Here is a 14,681-nt window from a genome sequence, read left to right on the forward strand (position 1 = left end):
GCTGTAATAATTAGTTGAGAGTATTATGACAGGTGGCAAGTTAGTTAGAAGAATATAGTTATGTGTGAGTAGGAAATGATGTATATAAGTAACACAATTGTAATCTATTTCTGTAAGAAATGAAAATCAGTTTCACAACAGTTGGAGGGTTGATTCGAAGTTTTGGAAGAGTTTGAGCACAAGGCCCCAAATCAGAGGTATAATACCTTGAAACATGTATGCATTATGCATAATGCGTAGTAATTGCAAGTTGGGTAGTGCTATTCATACATTTATTTTTACTGTCATACATATTTTCTAATTTTTAGCCGTCAGATCGAATAAGCTGAAGAAGATCAATGACTAAAAGTTAATAAAGTTTTGTAAAAGGTAAAAATGAATCTATGAATAACACTTTTCTTGTGATTTAGAATTCAATCATGTAATTATTATTTTTTAGGGCAACTTTTTTTTTTTTTTTTTTTTTTTTTTTTTAAACAAACGATATTATCTTTATTGAGGAAAACGGCCGAACGGGATAGGGTAAGCCTAACAATGAGATAGTAATAATGTGGTTTAAATTCGTCTTTGAGAAGAATTGAACCTAAAATCTCTCACTTACAAGTAAAGATAAATACTACTAGACCGTAGTACTAAGTGATATATTTTTTTTCAGAGAAACTCAATAGATTTAAAAAAAAAAAATTGGAGCCTAAATGACGTGGAATAACTAGCAGACCACAATATAGAGATAATCACATTTGTAAGCCAAAGAAAAATGGGTGTTGAGAAACCTGAAGTTGGGTGCCCTAGTCTTCTAAGTTGTTTTAGTTAGATTCTTAAAGGAGAAATTTTTGAGATACCATAATTTAGTCTTCTAAGTTGTTTTAGTTAGATTCTTAAAGGAGAAATTTTTGAGATTTCACTCACACGAAAAGAAGTAACGTTTAATCTTAATGAATATGATAATAACCACTTGTCATACATGCATGTAACGGTTGAAACTTAAATAAATTTATGAAATTTCGCTCACGCATCAACGGTAAATCTATCCGAAATGCACATAAAACTTATCACGCAACATACATGCACATTGCGATTGAAACTGGAATCGGATTCCCAAATCAGAAAAGTTCGTAGACTCTATTTGGCATTTTCCTTTGAGGTAAAAAGAATCCCGATGAGAGAAATGAACCTGGAATTTGTGCACCGTCTCCTCTCGTAATCAGTGACAGTGCCAGGCTTATTAAAAAATAGCTGCGGTAAATAGTGGTAACAGTGTTTAGATGTCATAGTGACAGGTTTGACCATCTAAGATTGGCAAAGAAAGTATAGCCTATAGTACCCAAAGTACCCAGAAGAGGCCTACTTTAGGGTTTTTGCCATCCAACAAAAATGGCGGGCACGGAGACGGAGGTCAAAGAAGAAGAGCAGCTCCAATTGTTCAGCGTGGGCACAGAAGTAGAAGTGAAGAGCGACGAGGAAGGGTTCAAAGGCGCCTGGTTCAGAGCCACCATTGTCACAAGCCCCACAAATTCCTCCTCAAAGAAGAGGAAGAGGGCCTTGGTCGAGTACAAGAACTTGGTCACGGAAGATGGGTCTAAGCAGCTCAAGGAGTACGTCGATTCGGTGAACCTGAGGCCGACGCCGCCGCAGCTCGCCGACCGGAATTTCTATGTGGGAGATGTTGTGGATGCGGATTACAGAGATGGGTGGTGGACTGGGGTCGTAGGGGAGGCTCTTGACAGCAATTCCAAGTACCGCGTTGTCTTCACGAACCCCCCGGATTTGATCGAATTTCAGAAAGAACGTCTCAGATTGCATCAGGATTGGGTTAATGGCGAATGGGTTCGGACCAACAAGCAGGTAATTGCTAATTCTTTCTTTCCTTTTAAAGATAATCTGCCGTTTCTTTCTTTTCGTTTCCATAATTTTGGTGCATTAGTATGGTTTTTTTTTTCTGTTTCTCTTGGATGCTAACGTTGTTGTACTCATGCATGTAAAAGTCTGAAGATATTCGTAAATGAGATCGGTAGTCTTGCTTTGTTTTGGAATTTGATCAATTCATTCGACGCTTATGTGTTCGACACTTATGGGTCTATGCAATGAAATTATCTGAAGGGAAGTAACTGCTACGCTCTTCCCCCTTTCTTGTTTCTAGTGGGTTCTTTTGATAGGTTTCTGAACTCAGTTAATGACAAAATGCAGTTGTTTGTGGGTTTCATAGGCTTCGTGTGTTCGTGAATTTATCACTTGCAGCTAAGAATTAAAATGTGTTATCGATTAATTTTCTGGAAAATTTAGTTGATGCTTGGTTCCCTGCAATTGTTGTAAAAGAAAATGAGGATAATACCTCTCTGGTGAACTATGATAGTTCAGATGCTAGGGTTCAGAAAGATGCTGTAGATTTTCAGCATGTTTGCCCTCCCACTTATGTGATTTTTCTAGGTGGGCTGGTGTTGTTTCCATCCAATGTTCTGGCTGAGAGGATGTGCAACGTCATTTTAAGCATAGGATTAAGGTTAGGGAACTAGCTTCTCCGAGATAAGATGACAATAGGTTGGAGCATTGAACTTATAATCCCTTTTCTATTTAATGTTTCTGTGTGGAAAAGAGAAGAGAAGAGAGGGGGGGTTTATTGATATCTCAATTAAGGAAAGGTTCAATATTGTTTTGTAGTACTTTGGGAGAAATCACTCTGCATACAATGGAAAAAAGAGCCTTACTACATTTTTATATATGCAATGATGCCTCCTGTAGAATACGACCTAATGTACAGTAATCACTTGTGTTTTGGTTAATGGTCATGAAGTATGCCAAAGCAAAATACTTAGTTCTTGATTTAGTTGAAGTTTAGCCAGTGTCTTTCAGGGATTAGATTTATTTGTTGGTAAATAATCAATTTAATTTCGTTCCAGGATGTATTGGCTGCTTCAGATACTCCACAAGAATTAGAGCATGAGTTGCCTGCTCAAAAAGATCCTAACAATCTTCAAGTGGCTACTCAACTAGAATATTCGAGTGTTGGAGAGGAGAATCCTGAATCAACCAATACAGGGAAGAATTTAACAGAGCAGCCAAGTTATCCACTAAGCATCAAGGGCAAAAAGATGTTAGCTCGTAATGGTAGTGCTACAGACTCGCGTCCAGTTAAAAAGTTAAAGGACGACAAAGCTGCTGAGCCCACAGTATCCGCTACAGCACATCAATTGAGCAAAATGCCCGACAATAAAGAAATGCCTCAGGAATTACCTCAACTGAGCACAGGAGTTAAGGGAACAAGACGCACAAGGAAACCTGTTGTACGCCATCAGTTTTTTAAAACAGAGAGCGTGCTTGGGAAAAATAATGTCGTGAGTTGAATGTCTTTTCTTAACCTTTATTTGATTGTATCATTCATGTGATGCAACTTGCCATTCATGACATGATGTTTGTGGATTCCATGAAATCGGTGACACACACAGAGGATGCGCACATGCACACACATTTTTCTTGGGCCTAAATGATTGATTACTGTGACTAGTAGCAATGCTATGTCTTAAAACATGAAATAGAAAGGAACAAAAAAGGATCCTGAGTAAACTACATGTGACGGAATGTTGTCTTTCTTCCCCTTCCTTGATGGGCAATGATGAAAGTCACCATTTCGGTTTTGTTTTCCCAGGAACCAGTGTTTATGAATTAAGATCAACATATTCTTTATGTGTAGAAGACTAAGCAAGAGAATGACGGTGAAGTGAATAGCCAGTGGATTCATCCCGTAGCAAGTAAAGGAAGGCGCACAAAATCTCATGCTGGAAGTCGATTGACCCCAGACGCAGGTAAAAGAGGGAAAAAAGGGTATATATGTTCATCAGTAGACCATGCACACTGGTTAGGCTTCTTATTTGAAAGACATCCTGGTCCTTCATAATTTTCAGGGTATATCTGTGCACTGCCTAGCCAAAAGAGAGAAAAGGGGATATATGTTCATCAGTAGACCCTGCACTGATTTAGTTTCCTATTTGAGAGTAATTTGGTTATGGATTATTTGCAGGTAAGGAAGAGTCTGCAAGTGTTCCTTTGGCTGGACAAAATGTTCAGAAGGAGGGTAATATTAAAGAAGCTGAAGGGCCTCAAACTATTATGTCAACAACTAAGGGCAAGGAGGGTTCACTGGCTGAAATACCGGCTCAGCTACCTGATCAAGAGTTGCAAGTGAAAGATCAGAGGAAGAGTGCAAATGATCCTGCAAAAGAAAAAAGCATGGTAGGCAATACACAAAAAATTGACACAGTTAGTCAAAAGAAGGTTTAGGAGTAGTGAGTAGTTTTTAATTTGATGAGTCAAATCACAAATCACTAAAGAGAAAAGGATATAAGTCAAGTGAAAAAAAAAAAACTAGTTTCATAGGAATGAAGTTTCTATTTAATTATTTATCTAATATTTCATTCAATTATGACAAGTGAGGAACGTAAGACATTAGGGACTTTAGCTATCAACAATGGCAACTTTGGATATTCTCTAAAATAAGCTATTAACACCCAGGTTATGTCAGCTGAACTTGGCAGTGATTCAATTTTGGCTAACCTGCTCCGTAGCCTGGTTACTTTTCCAGACATGGTATAATCATGGACATGGAGTGAGAGGTCCTCAGTGAAAAGTTATCTTTTGTGTACTTTTTGTTTTTCCGCACAATGGTATTGCCTATGGGTGTTTGTCTGTATTTGAGCAGGAATTTAAGCAGCAACCAGCTGGAGGAAGCAGTCATAAAAGGAAGAGAGGCAGGCCTCGAAAGTTGGTGGTCATAAGATCACGAGCTTCAGAAGGAGGTAAAAATTCCTTATAACTAAATTCTTTGTCTGATATTCTGGATTTGGTCAAAGTCCATTTTGAGCCCTTGCTTTTCAATGTATTTCAGTTGGGTCCCCTTGGTTTTAATTTGAACAATGTCAACCATTTAATTATCATATTTGTGTCAATTTGGTCCATCTAGTTAAAATTTGAATGTTAATCCTACATTTTGCAATTAGGGAAAGAATGATTTGGGTGAAAATGCGATCCCATGTGAACCTGATATTGTATTGGAATCATGCAGATGCTTGTCTAACATCCTATTAAGTTGTTGGAAGAGGATGGATGGACAATTGCAGGGCAATTTTGGACAGTTATTTGTATTTATTTATTTTCACAAATGATAGAAATACCAAGTTGCGATATAATGACTACTCAAATATGAGTTGAACCAGTGGTATCCTCCTTATACTGCCATGCTACAAGTGGGGAAATACATAAGGATAACATTGTTCAAGTTGAAATGAGATGGAACATATGTGGAGCTATTAGTAAACCTATAGGCCAGCTTATCCCTAAAGAAAAAAGTTGTTACCTTGACCGATGAATTCTCGGGTAACTAACCATGGTTTTGAACTGCAGTGAAGGGGCAGAATATTTCAGGAAATGTCGCCGGCAAAAATGTTGCGAATGATCAGATGCCTGAGGAAGCTGCTTTGTGTGTGCTGAGAGGGACGGATCCTACAGGTTTGAGATTGTGCAACTTGATTTCATTTTCAGCCTATCAGTGAGGAATTTCTCAACTTTTTCGTTGAAGAAAACAACAAAGTTTAAATGAAAAACAACATATAAGAAGCACAATCACTCTTCAGTATAAAGGATAAACTGAGTATGTTGTATAAGTTTTGGGTAAGGAACTTGAAAAGCATTAAGGAATGACATGAAGCAAACCAGAACTTGAAAAGCATTTCTGGAAATTCGAGACTTAGAAAAGAATTAGCTATTTTCACATTTGCACACAATTTAATGTCAACAAGGTAGTGTAGCTAAACATTTTTCTATTTGCTGTATAACAACTTTGTCAGTGAGAATTAGAGCCAAAATATTTCTTATTATTCTATTGACCTTGGTTTTCCCCCCCTTGAACTGCAACGCTTTCTGGAATTTGTTTAGATGCACAAGATGCCTCTAAAAGAAAAACGGCTGAACTTCCTGGAAGGTGCATGATAAATGAAGCTTCATTGATAGCATCCGAGAATGCAGATGATGATGACAGACCTCTATCCATGTGGTTTGGAGGGATGCAGCATTCTGCGAGCGTGGGTGAATCAAGTAAGTTGCTTCATATATTAATTTATTCTTCTGTTGTAGCAATTAGTTTGACTATATATGTTTTTCTTTTCTAGGACCATCCCTTGATATGAATGTCGACCAGCATAGTGATAGAAAAGGACGAGTCGAGTTAGCAACGGAATCTCCTGCAGTTGCTGCAGTCAGTGGCAATGGGACAGAGGAGAAGCAAGAGTTTCCATTTGTTAAGAGCTCCCCTGTGTGGAAGACTATTGAAACATTGGAAGTGTTCAAAAAGTTTCCCCAAAATCCTCATTTCCGGCCTTTGATTGAATGCAAAGAGGAGTACCGCGAGGGTTCAGCAATTGGAAACATGATAACCTTTTCCAGTCTGGCGGATAAAATATCCAGGCTGCGGTTCGACGATCATCGAAATGTTTTGGGTAGCATTTTGGAGAGTCTTCTTGACTTGGAGAAGTATGGGTTTAATGTTACAGTTCTACGTGGGCGGGTGAATGATCTGCTGTCTGTTAAAGACAGGCACGGACGGTTTCAGGTTGAGTCAAAAGACGCTGAACACAAGATCATGGAGCATTCTCATGAGAAGACCAAACTTGTCGAAGACGCTGAGCATATTGCGAAGAAAATAATCGAGTTGCAGGATAAACATGCATCAATGAAGTCGGAAATGGAGGCCAAAGACCATGAGATTGCTAGATTGAAAATGCATATGGATTCCATGAATGAAGGCATTCAGAGCTCTCGGAGTGATTTTGAGAAGCTAGCTTTGGCTCCCGTGACTTAGGCCGCGCACAACGGAAGTGGTTAAAGTTTGCTTCTCAGATTAGGGATGTAAAGCTTAGGTATCAGTTGGGACGATTTGTTGTACTTGGCACTAGTTTTCAAATTTTAGTACCTAGTCTGGAATGTTGAGTAGCATCGTGGAATGTATCGAGAAGTATGAAACTTGTAGATCAAATCCATCCATATTCCATAGCTTGAATATTTGAATTTTGGGTAAAGTACAAAAAGCTACCTTAACTATTGGTGTCATGACACTTTCATATCTCATCTTTTAAAATTGACAATGTCATACCTCATCTTTAGATTTTGTGTCAATGTTATACCTTCTGTTCGTGTGGTCGTTTATTTCTCAGTTAAATGCTAACGTGGCTTGATCGAGACCTATTTTCTATTAAAAAATTATTAAAAACTAAAAAAAAATCATTTAATAATTTTTAAATATTAAAATAATAAAAAAAATTATAAAAAAAAAAAATCATATCCCCTTTCCCCCACCCCACCTGGGTATCTCTCTTCTCCCCCATCTTCATCTTCTTCCCCTTGCAGCGCCCTTCCTGCAACCCAGAAAAAAAAAAAAAAAAAAAACCAATTTATCTTCTCCACCCCCCCCCCCACTAGCGATTTTCCCCGACCCCCCTTCCTTTCTTCCCCCTTCCCATCTTCCCTAAACCCGCACCCACCCTCGCACTCACTACCTGCAACCCAAAAAAAAAAACCCAGTTCGTTCGTCCCTCTTCCCCCCTTACCCAACCTGCATAAGAAGAAGAAGAAGAGAGAGAAGGGAAAACCCACCCACCCCCCCCCCCCCCCCGCGCGCGCACCCACCCTCTACACCCATTCCCCCCATTTTCTTCGCACCCAGGTTCTCAACCTTCGGAATCGGCCTAGCGAAGGTTTCCCGATTCCATCTCAATGGGATCTGGGTTTTTTATTTTTTTTTGGGTTGCAAGTAGTGGGTGCGAAATTGGGTGCAGAGGGTGGGTGTGAAGGTGGGGAGGTTGGGTGCGGAGAGTGGTTGCGGGGAGAAGAGGGGGTTGGGAGGGGATGGGGAACGGGAAGACAAATTGGTTTTTTTTTTTTTCCTTCTTTTTTTTTTTCTGGGTTGCAGTTGTAGGAAGGGGGAAGAAGATGAAGATGGGGGAGAAGAGAGAAAAGGGGGGGGGAAGGGGAAGGATTGAGTGTTGGTTTTTTTTTACTTTTTTTTATTATTTTAATATTTAAAAAAATATTAAATGATTTTTTTTAGTTTTTAATAAATTTTTAATAGAAAATGGGCTCCGGATCAAGCCACATAGCATTTAACTGAGAAATTCACACCAAGTTAACGAAGAGTATAACATTAGCACAAATTCGTAAGATGAGGTATGACATTGTCAATTTTAAAAGATGAGGTATGAAAGTGTTGTGACACCAATAGTTGAGGTAGTTTTTTGTACTTTACCCAAAAAACTCGAAGCAACCAACACTGCTATATTCAAGCTATGTAGGATGAATCCAGCTATATTCTTTTGAACATTTAACTTTCCATTATTTTTTTTTTCTTAATAGAGCGTTAGTAAGTTAGATTTAGACACTGACGGAATGCGAACTTACGCCGTCATGTAAGGGTACAACATATTTCCACAACTGTAGTAAATGGTCAATTGCAATTTCCATCGTTTGAAGGGGATAGTAAATCATAAATATTTTATTTAAATCATAAATGTTTTATTCATTCTTTAATTTTTTGTACGCATAACCCTCTAAGAATTTACCAAGAAAAATTTCCAGCATTCATGAAAATTAGAACGTAAATAACTTGCATCTCTGGGTAAAAGTAGCACGTGTCACTGTCAATGAAAAATTAAACCATGCACCTAACTTACACCATATCATTGAATCGGATGCTAAGGTGGTCATCCAGATGCTCAAGAAGGAGGTGTCTCATGATTTCAGCTTTGAATGCATTCTCGGTGACATTGAGATTCTAGAGCGAAGGTTGACATCGGTGATGTTCGCGTTTGTGCCTAGGGAGAGTAATTGTGCTGCTCATTCGGTGGCGAAGTATGTGTTTAAGGAGAGACGTACTTTTTTTATGAGATTGTATTGGCCCGGATTTTCTATTTAATATTCTAGCACAAAATGTAAACCTTTCTATTCGACTTTAATCTATTTCTATATTTGAAGGAAAAAAAAAAAAAAAAAACTTTCATCATATCATGAAATTAAGGTCCACAACTTTTCCCTAGCCGGTACGATGATGCATGTGCGGTCCACGTCGTCCCTTATCATGCTTTAAGGAAAAAACCCAATTGGACCCATTGACACCAACTCCACTTACATATTGTGTATGGTCGCAAACTACAATACGTGGAGACTGCAATAGCAATGCGTCTACCAACCTATGCATTCGTTGATGGATTTTTTTTTCTTTATTTATATTTGTTTTTTGGTCGAACTTCATCAGTGGATGTATTAACAAAATAGAATGCCATCAGCCTACCAATCTACGCATTCGTTGATGGATTTTTTCCTACAATGAGATATACTCTTTTATCTTTATTTTTCCGCATCATGTGACGTATAAACATAAAGTGTAAGGAATAAAGAGAAGGGGTAAAAGTAAATCCTTTACAAAGCATTACTTTGGGATGAAGACTTTGAAGGTGGTGGTCAAACCTATCCATTGTGTGGCCAATCCTATGGCCGGCCTAGCCTTGTTGGATTTAAGTTCTACACAACTTAAGCCACAACCCTAATGAGCCTAGAAACTAGAAATTTCTTTGAAAAGCCAACTCGACATGCGATGTGTGATTAATTTGTATTCAATTTTGTGTTTGCTGCCCCGTTTTAGGAATGAAATATGTCATTTCTCTCCAAAAAATCGTGCATTTTTTCTCACAGCGGTGAACATCACTAATAAGTCACTATATTTTGTTGGAGGACTTTTAAGTCGAGGTGGACTTGAGCTTTGAAAAACGTCCTCTTGTCTCCTTTGGTATGGATTCGTAATAAGTCCCGGGATATCTCGAAAGAGTTAGTTTGTCTTAAGAAATACCCCAGTAACATCAACGGTTCGAAGATAGCATGAATGATCAAGATAATGACTTGCTCAAGTGAAGCGTGGTGTAGAAGCTAGAAGACTATCAGTTTACATGAGAAAGGGTTTGCATGGTTGCATGACATTCTTAGCTGCAGGATTTGGGCTTTCCTGGGTGATAGTAAGGCTTCTAATGGTTGAGATGTTTGATGGAAGGCTATGGGAGTTACTAAGATTGCATGGATGATGATGCTTGAGGCTTGGAATATTCTTTTGGGCTAAATGGAACTCTTTGGGCTTCTTCCTTGATGGTTAACTCTCACTACGTTATCTCTATCTCTCTCTGTTCTTCCAGTCCCCCTCTGTAATGGCTTCCCCCTCTTTATGTAAGTGAAGGATTCTTCTCTAGGCTTCAAATGAATCTCCCTTTGTGGCTTGGTCTTCCCCTCATTTCTCCCTAGGGCCTCCTATTATTCCCCTTTTGGTGTAAGGTAGTTGCACCATTTAGACTTGCAGATTGCTTCTTCCTGAGACGCAGCTTTCCCAGGGTGGCCTTCCACAAGCGCTACTTCTGCATCTCATGGCTTTTGCATGTTGGTTGTTTGTGCAGGCTGGGAAGGGAAAGTCAGCATTAAATGCCTGACTTGTTAAGGTTAACATGCATTTAATGCAAGAATCTAGTTTAGTCATAACTAAGGGAGTTGGCTTACTAGGAAAAATAAGTAAACTAGGCTAGTTCTTTCTCAATGATGCTTGCGTGAAACACAAAAGGTATGGGCTTGGATCTTTGGGCTCCCAAGCAGCCCAAAGTCTTTCATGACCCCGATTCCACGTAGACCTGATAACCTTCCGTAACCATCCACATCATAATGCACTTGACAAGCCCCGAATATGTGACTTGGGCTTAGCATGAATTGTGGCAAAGGAAGCATGGCATGAATATCCGGCTTAATCATCGTGGCATGACATGTTTGTAAATATATTCCTCATCGATCCTATGCCTTGGCATGTATTTGAGCTTGAATGTAGGCTTTGCATGACAATTGGGCCTTGAGACTTGGTTGGGTTGGTGTGACATTTTTGGGTCCTAACATATTTTTTAAGGAAAACTAATGAAAAGGGCTTGAAAACTTTGATTTAACGATAAGGACAAAATAAAGGGTAAAGTGAATAGTATCATGATTGACTTTTTAGTGTTAAAATGTGGTTTTTCATTAAAATGAACAGTATCCCAGACTTTTCGTTAAAACTCCCTATTTTTTTGTAAATATGTATAATTTAATCTATTGTGCATTTTTGCTCATCATCTTCAAGTGGTGGTATTTCTCACCATCATACTTATTATTATTTGATGAGTTTAAAATTTGAAATTTATGTCTTTTACACTACATAAATATTGAGATCTAAACTCATCCAAAGATGATAAATAAGATGATGAACATCAACATCACTTGAGAATCTTGAACAAAAACATTTCCTTTGATCTATTTACTTCACAATTCTCGTAATTCAGTTCCATCCAAAGACAATTAATAGGATGGTAATCCACCTAAGAAGGCTGGTGAGTAACAAATATAACCAAACATGCCACGTGATTCTTGGGGTAGGTCTTTGATTATTTCCTAAATTATTGGAGGTCCCCGTTTGTACGTTCGTTTATATGCATTAATGCACGGAGTTGATGTTACGATTTTTAAGACGTTCGAAAACCGAGCAGGAGCAGACTTTATGAGGATTATCTGTCAAAGATTCATGGCCATAAAAACGAGTGAGTGCACAATATTGGGTAAAATAATGTATTGTACACTTATGTGCTCATCGCAAATTAATTTACACTTGTTTTTAATTTCGAACTTTCGACTTTGTAAAATTCTTTTCCAGTTTCATCTGCTTGTTTTCACTTTTCAGTTACAGTATGTTTACTAATGCATAGAGAATCAAATTAATTCACACGTGTCTCCCTCGTATTATAAGAAGTTAGGTTCTCATTCTTATTTTTCTACTCCATTGATTAAAACTTTATTTCGTTTTAATTTTTAATCAAGGTTCTTAGATTTTAATAAACGTCATTAATTATTTCAATAATAAAATATTTACATATCAAGATAATTAAATTTATTTATTTTCAATTAAATTGTATTTCTAAATATATTCATTGAGTGTTAGAATATTACATTTGGTATATTTATATTTATAGCTAAACTTTGTATAATATATTTCTATTTTTAGTTTGTACCCATTTTTAATTTGCAATTTTTTTTTAAATTGTACTAATTTTCTTTTCAGTTTTAATTTTTACCCATATATTAATTTCTTTTTGTGCCCGTATTTTTTAAACTTTTATTTGTACTCATAACTTTTTTAACCTTTTATTTGTACCCGTACTTTATTTATAATGTATCCATTCATTTTATGTAGGATGTATCCATTTTTTAATATAAAATCTATTTATTTATTTTTTAAATCTAAAATGTACACATTGTTTTTTTATATACATATAAAATGTACCTCCTGTTTTTTATATAAAATGTACCCATTTAATTTACATAAAACGTGCCCATTTTTTTTGTATAAAATGTACCAATTTTTTGTATGTGAGATGTACCCACATTTTTATTTCTATGTACCAATTTGTTATATGTAAAATGTACCCATATATAAATTGTCACATCCCGCCCCGAACGAGACCACTTCCCGAGCCCGCTCCACCATAGCACGATATTGTCCGCTTTGGGCCCCCGGCACACCCTCACGGTTTTGTTTCTGGGAACTCACACGAGAACTTCCCAGTTGGTCACCCATCCTGTGAGTGCTCTCGTGCGCTACTCGCTTAACTTCGGAGTTCCAATGGAACCCGAAGCCAGTGAGCTCCCAAAAGGCCTCGTGCTAGGTAGGGATGGGAATATACATTTAAGGATCACTCCCCTGGGCGATGTGGGATGTCACAATCCACCCCCCTTAGGGGCCCGACGTCCTCGTCGGCACACACGCGACCAGGGTTAGGCTCTGATATCAAATTGTCACATCCCGGCCCGGGCGAGACCACCTCCCAGGCCCGCTCCACCATAGCACGATATTGTCTGCTTTGGGCCCCCGGCACACCCTCACGGTTTTGTTTCTGGGAACTCACACGAGAACTTCCCAGTTGGTCACCCATCCTGGGAGTGCTCTCGTGCGCTACTCGCTTAACTTCGGAGTTCCAATGGAACCCGAAGCCAGTGAGCTCCCAAAATGCCTCGTGCTAGGTATGGATGAGAATATACATTTAAGGATCACTCCCCTGGGCGATGTGGGATGTCACATAAATGTACTAATATTTTATAAAAATAAAAAACAATTCTAGATGCACTCATAAGCATTTTTTTTTTTTAATTTTTATTAGGGAAACCCATAAGCAAATCTCAATAATTAAATTGGTAGTGTAAATGTAAGCAAAATAATAGTTTTGTTGTGGCCTATATTTAACTGACAAGGAGATAAGGGCCGACAACACTAAGAAAATATAGAGAGAGATGTGTTTGTAGGGTTGTGTAGGTGATGTATTATTCCCCTACGCAATGCCTTTATTTATAGTAATAAGGGAGAGAACAAATCCTTCTCCTCCAAGGAATACAAGTCCTAATAGGGTAGAATAACTAGAATCAAATCTAATCTAGGATTTACACAATCACACTTAAATAAGAAGTTTATAACACTCCCCCCTTGAGTGTGTAAATTCTCAAGTAGCTTCGGCATCATGTAATAGTTGAGGAAGTCGACTCGTCGGCATTGATTCTGGAAACACGCTATTCAAATAAGGTAGGAACTTGCATAAGGAAGTAAGTTTCTGTTGACCCTAAAAACTACCAAGCCTACGTGGTGTGCAGGCCGAGTAACTAATAAGCTAACTACGTCATTCAGTTGATGCGGGGCGTAGAACTACCAAGCCTACGTGGCGCGTAGGCCAAGTAACTAATAAGCTAACTACGTCCTTCAGTTGTTGCCGGGCATGCCAACTTGTTGGCCGAGGAGTAAAATTTGTTGATGTTGTGTTGAGCGCGCTACTGACTCCTTGATCTTGTAACTGCGGCCAAGGCAGGAATAAATCTCGGCCTTTGGGTTCTCAAGCCTGAAGACAAGGCTGCTAGTTCTGCAAAGTTCAATATCAAATTTGGCTTTCGATGTGTTGATTGTAGTAACTTGTAACACCTCACTTCGCCGCGATGGCTAATGAGATGACCTCTGCCAATAAAGATTCGAAAATCCTTCTCGACCGAGACTTGGATAGATAATCAGTCGGCCTCGAAGCAGTGCTGTTTATCCAAACTGAAAGTGCTCATCGGTCGGCTAATTCTACCGCAACAGTGCTGTTTATCCAAATTGAAGATGTTCGCCGGTTGCCTTTACAGTGCTGTTTATCCAAACTGAAGGTGTGTCAGCGAAAAAAGAAAATAAAAAAATCTCAAGATGTTTGAGAGGTTTGCGCAGGGCAATTTGTGTGTTGAATTGGAGATCATTCTTCCGTTGCCATTGCATCTTTATTTATAGGACTGATGTACTTGCTTGGCACGACTTGATCATTGGGTAGAGTCCTATTTCAAATTCCTATGCATCTGATGTGACTTGATCTTTAAAGGATTGCATTTGATCTTTGGTGACGTGGCTTCACCACTTGTTTTCCTCCATCCATCTTCACAGCACCAACCCGAGAAACATGCATTTAAAACCTAGCCTTCCAAAAAACCTATGTTCCTAGGCTTTATCTAAATGAATATTAAATTCACTTCTAATTATCACCCTCTCATAATTTCATCCCATCCATGCATCATGACTTTTC

The 14,681-nt window shown here is 38.4% G+C and overlaps 1 protein-coding gene across 5 annotated transcripts; it reads left to right on the plus strand.

Annotated features, from left to right (window-relative positions):
* Positions 1-1,187: 1,187 nt before the first annotated feature.
* On the plus strand, positions 1,188-7,083 carry LOC103953110 (DUF724 domain-containing protein 3). Of its 5 annotated transcripts, none has more exons than XM_009364835.3 (10): positions 1,188-1,845; positions 2,898-3,332; positions 3,692-3,800; positions 3,900-3,938; positions 4,016-4,227; positions 4,507-4,581; positions 4,694-4,790; positions 5,395-5,499; positions 5,926-6,084; positions 6,159-7,083. In XM_009364835.3, exons 1-10 carry the CDS (start codon positions 1,375-1,377, stop codon positions 6,845-6,847), a joined length of 2,391 nt encoding a protein of 796 aa, XP_009363110.2. In that variant the 5' UTR covers positions 1,188-1,374; the 3' UTR covers positions 6,848-7,083. The 5 variants fall into 5 exon arrangements, with proteins under 5 accessions (XP_009363110.2, XP_009363109.2, XP_048422350.1 ...); XM_009364834.3 differs by having other exon boundaries at positions 1,193-1,845; positions 3,689-3,800; XM_048566393.1 differs by lacking the exon at positions 3,900-3,938 and having other exon boundaries at positions 1,193-1,845.
* The last annotated feature ends 7,598 nt before the right edge of the window (positions 7,084-14,681 follow it).

Source organism: the organism of the source record quoted next, unplaced genomic scaffold (assembly GCF_019419815.1).
Source record: "Pyrus x bretschneideri cultivar Hongxiangsu unplaced genomic scaffold, Pyrus_bretschneideri_v1 Contig41, whole genome shotgun sequence".
NCBI lineage: Eukaryota > Viridiplantae > Streptophyta > Magnoliopsida > Rosales > Rosaceae > Pyrus > Pyrus x bretschneideri.

Bases quoted from the DNA above. Each gene is read 5' to 3' on its own strand.
- LOC103953110 (XM_009364834.3), top strand. From the start codon at position 1,375: ATGGCGGGCACGGAGACGGAGGTCAAAGAAGAAGAGCAGCTCCAATTG. The intron at 3,333-3,688 runs GTGAGTTGAATG...CTTTATGTGTAG, and splicing joins TGCTTGGGAAAAATAATGTC to AAGACTAAGCAAGAGAATGA. The intron at 4,228-4,506 runs GTAGGCAATACA...ATTAACACCCAG, and splicing joins CTGCAAAAGAAAAAAGCATG to GTTATGTCAGCTGAACTTGG.